Genomic DNA, 10,806 nt, shown 5'->3' on the forward strand with positions numbered 1-10,806 from the left:
TTTAAACTCATTTGCATTGTTTTTTTAAAGAAAACCAGTTTTGAGTGAAAGGAGGCATAAAGCCAACTCCTCTACATTTGTAACTACTCATATCATACTTGTAGATGCTCGTGTATTCACAAGAATTTGAAGTAAAAAAAAAATTCACTATTTAAACTACTTATAATATATATAGTATATAATATTAATAATTTCTCAAAAAAGTCCTATTAATTTCTTCCGCGTTTTATTACATACAAATAATAAAATCTAGCAATGACACTAACTAACTTTCAACTGAAATTGAGTGAGTCAACTTGTTGTCTTTTCAAAGTACTTCACTCTTTTGCTATGCACTAAGCAACAGGTAGTCAATAAGGTAGTCTCAGTACATACATATACATATGTATATACAGATTTTTTCAATAAAATTCTCTCTGAGCTCAAAACTAACTCAAACGAATGAAAGTTACTCAAACGCATTGACGTTTCAAGTAGACATTTACCTACCTATAAACAACAGCATACCAACATATGTATGCAACACTTGCCGTTAAAGGCCGTAGACTCTCGTTTAACGACAGAATTGGCAGCAAACCGATTGTATTGCCTGACTATTGTTGTTGACAAACAAACGTCAAATGCATAGATGCCTATAGGAAATGCAGAGGAGAAGTAATGAATGTTAGTTACTAGCACTTAGTAGGAAAGATTTCATAATATTTTTTATGATTATTTACTGTTCATTGAAATAATATTATTTATGCCTAAATATGTGTTCTAATAGTAATGTTTTTAATCAAGTAAAGGACTTTTTCAATAGCCTTTTTAGGCAGATAACTCGAGAGTCGTATCCAACTGTCAGGTTTTTTTGTTCAGTTTTCTTATGGTCAACATAATTGACCTACTGAGCGTACTATTGACAACACCTTCACCCATCTGGAGCCCAAGCATTCATTATTGGATAATATTCAGCCGAATAAACCCCGTCCAGCACACAGTGAAGAATATATGGTATATCAGCCGTAGCTGAGAGTGTACACGATGACAGTGGAGAATCGATTCGACGCCGTTCGAAGCAACTCGAACTGACGTATGGAACGAAGCGTACAATATACAGCTTGTGCAAGAACTGAAACCGCTTGACCTTCTAATCGACATCGCTTCGCTCTAAGGGCTCTTGAAAAGTTCCAAGAAGATCCAACGCTTTCGAGCCATATTTTGTTCAGCAATGAGGCCCATTTCGGGCTCAATGGGTATGTAAACAAGCAAAATTGCCGCATTTTGGACGAAGAGCGACCTGAAGAGCTTCAAGAGCTGACATTTCATCCAGAAAAAAAAAACGGTTTGATGTGGTTTGTGGGTCGATGGAAACATCAGTCCACATTTTTGCAAAATTGAGAGAAAACGTAACCATCAATGGCGACCGTTATCGCGCCATGATAACCGACTATTTAATGCCTGAAATTTAAGCTCATGATTTGGACGATTTTTGGTTGCAACAAGACCGCGCCACTTATTGCACATCGCATCAGTCAATGGATTTACTGAGAGAACACTTCGGTGAGCAGATCATTTCACGTTTTGAGCCGATTGATTGATTTCCAACAAGGTACTCAATTGCGCATATGTGTTTGTATTAGTAAGCCACATTAAAAGAAAAAAACAACAAGCGATCGTTGAGCGCTACACTCGTAAGATTCGTAGATATGTATGTATGTTTTCACACAACCAACAAAAGTCGGTAGAGAAGTGAAGTTTTGTTGTTTAAATACGACACCTTTAGTTGTTGGCTGAGCTTGGCTCAAAGTGGGCACTAGTAGCGGGTAAATAAAGTGTGTGTAATATGGGAGTGTGAAAATATGTGTGTGGACAGAAATTTTAGCAACCACTAATTTTAATTACCTAAATAAAAATAATTTAATAAAAGAAATAATTAATTTGAAAAATTAAAAGATTTAAAATCTAACCGAAAAATAAATTGAAATGCACAAGTTTTATTTTACTCTGAATTTGTGAATTCCAACTTGAAAAGTGTTGTTGTGTGTGCAAGCTAGTTGGCTAAGTGTATTGGCAGTGCGTTTGAGCTCGCCATTAACCGCTTAAACCAGTTTCTGCTTTGCGTAAATGCGCGATGTGAAGTAGCCAGTTGTGCGTGAAGGTGGAAAAATTAATTATGTAAAATGTATAAGTGAAAATGAAATAATTAATTAAAAATTTAAAACGTACTAAGTTTACAATTTCGGTATAATTATATTCAAAACAAATTAAATAAACTTAAATTTCAGTTGCACTAAAATACTCTTCATAAATAAAAAATTCCCATACTAAAATTTGATTTTAAGCAGCAATGCCATGTAATGAACAATATATTCAGAGATTGCAGCTTGGAAAATAATCCATGCCAAATTTTGCTAAAATATCTCGCCAAACAAAATTCCATATAAGAAATAAAGTGTTTGTATGGCGGCTATACCCTTTAGGGGTCCGATATCGGTGGTTTTCTTAAGTGAGCAGTTTCTTGAGAAGAAAAGCACGTACTCGAAATTTCAGATTGATATCTCAATAATGCGATAGACAGACAGACGGATATGACTAATTGGACTCACCTCATCTCGCTGAAAATCTATACATATGTACATATGTATATATGTATATTTGAATGGGTTTCGAAGTAAACGTGCTTCTGAGTGAGGAAATGTGCTTCATAAATAGCTAAATTTTAAAGATCTTAATAATTTATTATTTTAAGAAAATAATTTCTTTAAATTTTTTTTTTTGTGATCGAACCATGAAATTTTGTACCTACCACTCAAAGTACTTTTCTTCGCAGAATATATTTTGGATATATATGATGGATCCCGGTGGATCCGCCCCTGGTGACTTTATCGTTTTTTGAACACACAAAACATACTATTTCGAAATTCTATTAATAGTAACTACAGTAACAAATTTTCGACTTCTTTATCAAATTTATCTTCCAATTGCCAACTAATTGTTCATAAAAATAAATACTAACCACAGTTATACTTTCCTTAGAGAAGATTTGATGCATGCAATCAAGCAAGAAGTATGAAAAATATGTAACTAATTTCATACTTGTAGCCCTTAAGATTATTAAGTGTTTCTGAAGCAGTAAGAATTTTGCTGAAATCATCCTTCGATTGGAATTAATCGATCTTTCAAAAGTCCTACTCTACCATGAAATCCGAAATCATATTAATCTGAGAAATGTATTAAGAAGAAATGGAAAATGCCTAAGAAATTCTCAAAATTTACTAGCAATACGTTCTTAATATTTTTTTATAACCTTCTTGACGTCACCTACCACTATTAACAGCCCTAATACACATTTTTTTGCCCACAATACAATTACCTAGTAACCGATCAAGTTGCACTCTTATCAAAGGAAGCTTCAAACATTTTTTTGAACCATACTAATTTGCAAAAATAGATCTTAGAGCTCCTCAACGTGAAACTTAAACATAAATCCGTCCAGATTTCTTGCTCTTAGAATTGTACTACATACTTACCTACATATATGTACATATATAGCATATACTATACTAAACCACTTCCCAATTGGTAAAACCGCAGCATAGCATTGTTTTTATGCGCCATGCGTGTGTACAGACCTTCAGAATGCTCGCCACTCACTGATCACTGCGTATGAGTCATCGACATCTTTGCCGGTTTGCTATCAACCAACAACGGCCCGAACAAGCTGTTTAACAGCCAACCAATTAACCACTTACACATTTCTCTACTAACCAGTTGCCGCGTGCAGGTAACAGAATACAAAAACAACAACAAACTTACAGAAAAAACTGAAAAGAAAAAACACTTACATTTGTAAGTGTGCAAGTTGACTTCATAACAGGCCGCACAACAACACATTTTACTTCTTTTAATAATTATTTGTTGGCTGTTAAGGTGCGAGTAAACAGATCGTAAAAGCTGTTTTCGTTGCCATTTTAGAAAAGTTGCAAAATAATATTGCCATAAAACAGATAAAGTAAAATAAATAGAGAAATCAAATAAAAGTATACAGAAAAGTACATGAGAAACCAACAACACACAACGGAAATACACTTAAGTGAGAAAAAAGCATAGTAAAAGCGAATAAAACGCGAACATAAATAAACTCGTGCTGCCGACATGCCTTTCGGTAGTAGTGCCAGTGCGCTGGCATTGCGCTTTGCCTCACTGCTGCTGCCGACTTCGTTGGCCGTCGCCAAGGCAGCTTCGGGTGGCAAAACGGCTGCCAGCAAGGATTGCCATGGCAAGATTTGTAGACCAGTTGAAGAGTACTGCTCGAACTTCCTCGAAGGCTGTGATCAATGTGAATACATCTGTAATCCGGAATCGCAAAATTTCCATGCGGACAGCTGTGCAAGGGAATGTGCCGGTAAGTGGACTTACATACATATGTGGAAATAATAATGTTTTAAATTTGGTTCCTTTAAAACTGGATAGAAACTCAGCTGTCAATTTTTTTTAAAGTTTAAAGATTTTGAGACATTGGAGATCTCCCATCTCGACTGTGTGAAAGATTGATCCTTAATTTAGGTATCCTAAGGTTTTAACAAGCGTTTAAGATCAGTCTTACCACCTTCGGTAATATCATATAATATATGGTACATACCTACATATGTATTCGAACGTGTTATAAATGGGTGGACGCAGTAATGATCGTTAAGGAGTTACCATTTCATTTCGCTTTCTTCAAGCGCTGCTGTTATTTCAAAAAATATTTATGTTAAAGCAAAACTAAGTTAGCGTGTTGATGAGGATACAAAAAATAAATGGATGCTTCCTTGAAAGTCAACTACCGGTTAAGTTACATGTTAGTTACCCGAGACCGTTACCAGAAATTCATGTTAAAGTTTTTATGAGTTTCTAAATGTGGAAGTATCCACGCTAAATCTTGCAATGTATTTTAGTTTCAGTAGTCAGAAGAAACTATATTAGCTCTCTTCAATATTGTCCAGTTTTGTTTTACAGATTTTTGATCAGTTTCATAATTTTGAATGACATAATATGAATAATTGTATGGACGCTGCACGAAACCAAAAGATTACGGTAATATTTTTTGGTCTGAAAAAAAAGGCAAAGTAGAGCAACACAATAGCGCATGCGCCTGAGAACTTGCTAGTGGTGTCGTTCCCTTTGAAAAATTGTTACCGATTTTCGATTTGCTTCTCTCGAACGCTTGGCAAATCCAAGGGAGCTCTTATTGCACTAACCTGCTCCCATCTCATGTCTATTCCACTGACCACTGGATTAAGCATTACTTCATGGGAGAAAATACGACATTTAAGTCTCCTCTATTGTACGGACTGATTGACGCCTAATCTGTTGTAAATGTCTAGGTCTTGTCATAATTAGAGCTACCGTTACGCTGACAGCTTTCCAGTTTACAGAGGCCTCGCACATAAGTGCAGTCAAATTTTCCACCGTGAGACTACCTCCAAGTGTGGTTTTCAGCTTTTCAATTGAACCGAGGGCAATGATAGAGTACGTGTTCAGAGTCTTCTGAACACTCTGCCTGTCAATCCGTCTGTTTGTCCGTCAGCCCGTCCGTCTTTATATACGCGAGTGCCTCCGTTTTTGAGTGGTCAATCTAAAATTTTGCACATGTGATTCTCTCCTCAAGAAGTTGCTTATTTGTCGAAAACGCCAATATCGGACAACTACAGCATATAGTTGCCATACAAACTGATCCATCAAACTCAAGTCCTTATTTGGAAAACTTTTTAATTTAACAAGGTAACTTCACGTGGAACACATTTTGACAACTAAAACTTATTCCTATGAAATCTCGAGGTAATTAGCGTTAAATTTCGTGCATAATGCCTTATAATCTAATCAAATTTAATACGTGAAAAAATTCACATTTCATTGTATCAATTTTCTTATTGCAGCGCAAATCAAATAATGCGGCTTGATAAAAAATTATATAAATAAAATAAAAAATAGTGGAAAAATAAGTTCTAAAGCAAACAAATTGCCGCCTGGCGTGCAATGCAATTTGAGCTGCCGTTAACAACAAAAAGTCATAGGTAAATGCAAGTGCATGAATAAACAACAAATAAACAAAGCAAACATACTTGTATATAGTGGATAGGTGTGCTTTATAAATACATGCAAACATGCTTTTTGAAGCAAAATTGTGCGACCTTTTTTCTATGATTTCACGACAACGCTTCGCAGAACACTCTTCAGAAGAGCTTTGGGAGTGTGTAAATTGCAATTTGCATATGTATTTTAAAACAATTACAGCTACTATTATTTTTAATTTAATAACTGACTTTCCATTGTGTGCAACGGCTGACGTTATCTGTTAACAAAACAATAAAAAACCATGCGCCAAACCGGTAGAGCAAATGACATCATGACGAAAGAATTTGCAAATGCAGCAAAGTGAGGAAGCGAAGTTTACAGGTGTGAAAAATCGGAAGTCGTTTTAATAAATATATAGTAAAAGCTAAGTTGAACTTAGCAGCAGTTCTAAATAATTGCTGATTTTGAAAAAATAGTACCATTTCTTAAACTGTAGATGGTATAAGGGACTGGAAAAGTCTTGAGTCGTAAAATCGTCTAAATTTAATTTAAACGGGGAGTTAGGCAAAAGCAATCAACTTTAACGTTTTCAGGCTCATTTAAATATATATTAGAGTTGTTGAAAAAAATATTGTTGTTATTATGGTGGAAACTGGAGGAAGTTAGAACTTTTTCAGAAAACCCAATGCGACCGATGGTGATCCTAAATCCGAAGTTTGGCCCAATTGACTCCATTTTTTATAATAAATAGTTTTCAATACAAGGACTTGATTTTGGTCGGTCAGTTTGTATAGCAAGCAAAATATTTAATTATTCATCAATATTTATTTTGGTGCCTTCAAAGATGACCACCCACTTTTCATAAGCACTTTTTGAGATCGCCTTCCACTAATTTTGTGTTATCTCTTCGATCAAATAAAAACGGGTTCCACGAAGCGGCAATTTCAGTTTAGGGGACACGAAAAAATGTCACGGATCCAAATCTGCTGAATTTAGTAGTTGATCGATAGTATTTATTGCATTTTTGGATTTAAATTTGATAGCGGTTATCGTGGTTCGATGCGAAGGTGCATTATCAACGCTTTAATTCATGAATTATTCTTCCAAAATTCTGGGCGTTTTCGACAGATGTTCTCACGCGAACGCCCCAATACGCCCAAATAGAACTCCTTACTGACCCTCTGTCCCTCCGGAACAAATTCATGATGCACCAAGCCACGAATGTCGAAAGAAATAATGAGCAAAATTTCTGCTCATTTTCTCCTCCATTTCGATGATAGTTGACTTGTTTGCATGTCGAACACATAATCGCATGTCTCATTGGCAGTAATAATGCTCATCATGAATGTGGGATCATAACTCGCACGATCAAGCATGTCCAATTAGATTTTTTTACGGTCTTCTTATTGAAAAAAAAACAAACCATATCGGAACGAGTCAAGCAAGAACGCATTTCCTACCCAAAATATCCAACAAAATCAAATTCTCGCGAGAGATATCAAGCTATCTAACCATCTCTCTGACTCTTGACTGACGATTTTCAAGCGCCACTTACTTCCTTTTTTAATATTTTCATCCGAGGTCGGAAGTCGTCCAGAACGAGGCATCTTTTGAACGATCTCTCGACCTCCTTTAAAGGTTTTTTACCACTCGTAGACTTGTGTTTTTTATAAAACTGAAGCACTGTAGATCTTTTCCAAAACACGCACCGATTCCACACACGAAATTCGGTTAGAAATACAAAATTTGGATCAAAATCTTTGTTCGACATTTTTATCCATTGTTAAAATGGCAGCCAATACTGTGGTGAGGTGTACCGACTTAAGTAGTTGATGTTAACAAACTGGTTGAGATGACGCGCTCATATTTGGCATAGTAATTAAGGACAGTCCTACCAACTTAGCACTAATTCATTTGAAAATTATTTTTGTTCCCTTTGGTATCTCCATACATACTAACATTCACTTTATTTATCAACTCATCTTCTTCAGATTACAAAATATACGATCCGCTCAAAGCCGAAATACACAGCATACACGAACAACAAAATACCATACTGATCCTGCTGATCGTGCTGCTCACGCTCATCGCCGCACGCTACATCTACAAGTGTATATGCTGGCTGCGACGCAAACGTTTCTGTGCGCTGCTGCTAAAGAAGCTGCATAAACACCATGAAGCAGCCGGCGCTGGAGTGAACAGCAAAGACATGGTCATCGGTGCTACAATACCGAATGTGATGGCCATAAATGGCGCTATGGAGCGGGCGCCATCGCAGATCTACAGCGTGACAGGTAGAGAGATTAGAAATTTTCATTTGAATTCTTTTCTATAATTGCCTTTCTCCTTTTTTTAGGTGCCGAAGGTTCGGTTATGACATTGACTACACCAGTGAGTACGCGCTATCCGGCGGAGAACAGCACTCCGTCAACAACTGTGACGGGTGAATACTCATATGATAATCAGGCGCTCGCCGTGACGCCTGTTTCGGAGAAACCAAATGGCAGTGTACGTGCGTTTTGATCCTATCTAACATACGTGGGAGTTGTGGCTGTTGTCGAAATTGTTTTAAGGCAAAGTAATTCATATTTAATATTCAAAACCTTAGTGCAAACATTTTTTGTTAATGCTGAGACTTCTAGCGATGCACAAATTTGATCTTCATCGATCGAACAGTGGTCACAGTTTCGGTATTGTAATAGCAATACTAAATTTTTTTTTTTTTGCATATTTGAAGTAATTATTGAAAAAGTATCTATATTTGAAAATCGCAATAGTGAACGGTAGTGATGGCACCTTGCCGTAAACAGTAATCGCACAAATGCTCAGCGTGTAACTGATCGTGAGCATGATGATAATGCGAAAACCCGTTGAAAATCTATGACTATAATAATCGCTGAAATTTCCCTAAATATAATAGAAGCTGCGGTTCAGCTAAGCAATTTCATAGCGTATATTTAAATAATTAAAATTTTCAATATTTTTTTCTATTGCAAATTCAGTGAGAATCATCAATGACTCATATTTTGGCGTGTTGACGTTAATCACATACTCATGTACTTAAAGTTAGTAATTTATTTAGTTTTAAAAGAATGAAGAAAAAGAGAGAAGACATCAGTTGAACTAGCAACGTAAACATCATTGAGAAAGTATTAAACAGCTGGGTAAGTACTTAAGTATGATTTTACAAATTAAATTATCGATGTAAATCCCAAAAAGTACTGACTAATAACGATTTTTTGTATTGGTTCGAGATATTGATTTGATTTAATCAAGCACTGTAAAACATCACGTCCATTTTGTAAGTGATATTTATTCTTTAAAAGTAGCGAGTAAGTTTTGCTTCCATTTTAAATACTATGTACTTACGGATAAGCAATATATTAGATATAACAGATATTTTAATAAAATTATACTCTTTGATTATGAGAAATGAGTTTTGTGCTTGAACGACTTTTGCAAAAAATTAGCATTTTCCGTAAGTAAATTTAAAATTCATGAAATAAATTCATAAAGCAAGTTCTTCTATTATTGTCAAAAATATGTAAATTTATAAACGTCACACATACCTGTACTCATATTGGTTGGTGTGCTTAATGGTTAGGCATTAAACGTAAAGAAATCATCGAAAAATTAAGCTAGAATTTCACTATGCTTATTAACAATAGCAAAAGCTTGCTAATTTGACCGACAAATATAACTCAGAGCTGTAGTGCTATCATATTTGATACTCAGTTATCCACGTTCTGCAGCATCCACCAACATGGTAGGACCGGAACCTTTCATAGCGGTTGGCCCCACATCATAAAGGTGCTGCTACGTAATAATGAAGCATTGGGTAGGGAGAGGCATTGGCCATAACTCCCAGGCCTGCGCCATGCAAAGTTGCCAATGGGTGGTTACAACCTCAAAAGGTTATGGCATGTGGTATGTTATAGGTATGTAATCAATCTCGCAAGGGAAAAACTCAGGCTACTTGTCGCCTTCTACACTGGCCATAGCAAGCTCAAGAAGCATTTATTTAACACGGGCCTAGCTTCTTGTGCAAATTGCCGGTTCTGCGACTTGGAGTCTGAAACACCAGAATACCTTCTAATAGCCTGTAAAGCACTCTGTAGACGTAGGATTAAGGCCCCTGAATCCATGTTTCCAAATAAGGATCACATCGCCTCAATAGCACCTAGCGGTATGTTGGAACAATAGACTTATAGACATGAAATAAATTAAAAAGACGCGCATAAATGTACGCGCAACCTGCGGAATGATCGAAAGCCGAGGCTCGTGGTTCGAGTGACGTTTTGAGGACGAATCGGAAGAAAAGCAAAGGAGATATGACTCATAAAGCATATAAAAATAATATATAGAAATATCTTTATGTAAATATTGAAATATTTCTTAGAAAATCAAACCTCATTATAATTACTTTCAGCTCGATATAAGCGAAATAGTTTAATTTTTTGGGGTAAACCAACTTAATCATGGTTTTTTGCGCTATAAATTCTACTTGAACACTTGAAAAACTTAACACCTATTCTTTACAATTGGGGGGTGGCTTAAACCCCTAAAACCCTCTTTTCTCTTTTCACTAGATACTTTATTACAAGCGCGCCATCTTTCATATCGGTAAGTAAACTTTGATAACTTCGGAATACAACGGTCCTTGATTCTTAAAACATTTGTAATATTTATTTTTGCTTTTCACGCATTATAAATTGTATTTCTTGAACTCAACATCAATCAAGGTCGTATTTTTTTGGGCAAAGA

At 35.8% G+C, this 10,806-nt stretch overlaps 1 protein-coding gene across 6 annotated transcripts; it reads left to right on the forward strand.

Annotated features, from left to right (window-relative positions):
* Positions 1 to 1,772: 1,772 nt before the first annotated feature.
* On the forward strand, positions 1,773 to 9,471 carry LOC120769010 (protein grindelwald). Of its 6 annotated transcripts, none has more exons than XM_040095853.1 (4): positions 1,773 to 1,805; positions 3,958 to 4,387; positions 8,034 to 8,336; positions 8,399 to 9,471. In XM_040095853.1, the coding sequence occupies exons 2-4, from the start codon at positions 4,138 to 4,140 to the stop codon at positions 8,563 to 8,565; spliced, it is 720 nt and encodes a 239-aa protein (XP_039951787.1). In that variant the 5' UTR covers positions 1,773 to 1,805; positions 3,958 to 4,137; the 3' UTR covers positions 8,566 to 9,471. The 6 variants fall into 6 exon arrangements, with proteins under 6 accessions (XP_039951787.1, XP_039951783.1, XP_039951784.1 ...); XM_040095849.1 differs by having other exon boundaries at positions 1,779 to 2,224; positions 3,913 to 4,387; XM_040095850.1 differs by having other exon boundaries at positions 1,779 to 2,140; positions 3,913 to 4,387.
* The last annotated feature ends 1,335 nt before the right edge of the window (positions 9,472 to 10,806 follow it).

The sequence above is a fragment of the Bactrocera tryoni genome, chromosome 2 (assembly GCF_016617805.1).
Source record: "Bactrocera tryoni isolate S06 chromosome 2, CSIRO_BtryS06_freeze2, whole genome shotgun sequence".
In the NCBI taxonomy this organism is placed as follows: domain Eukaryota; kingdom Metazoa; phylum Arthropoda; class Insecta; order Diptera; family Tephritidae; genus Bactrocera; species Bactrocera tryoni.

Bases quoted from the DNA above. Each gene is read 5' to 3' on its own strand.
- LOC120769010 (XM_040095853.1), top strand. From the start codon at position 4,138: ATGCCTTTCGGTAGTAGTGCCAGTGCGCTGGCATTGCGCTTTGCCTCA. The intron at 4,388-8,033 runs GTAAGTGGACTT...CATCTTCTTCAG, and splicing joins CTGTGCAAGGGAATGTGCCG to ATTACAAAATATACGATCCG. The intron at 8,337-8,398 runs GTAGAGAGATTA...TCCTTTTTTTAG, and splicing joins GCAGATCTACAGCGTGACAG to GTGCCGAAGGTTCGGTTATG.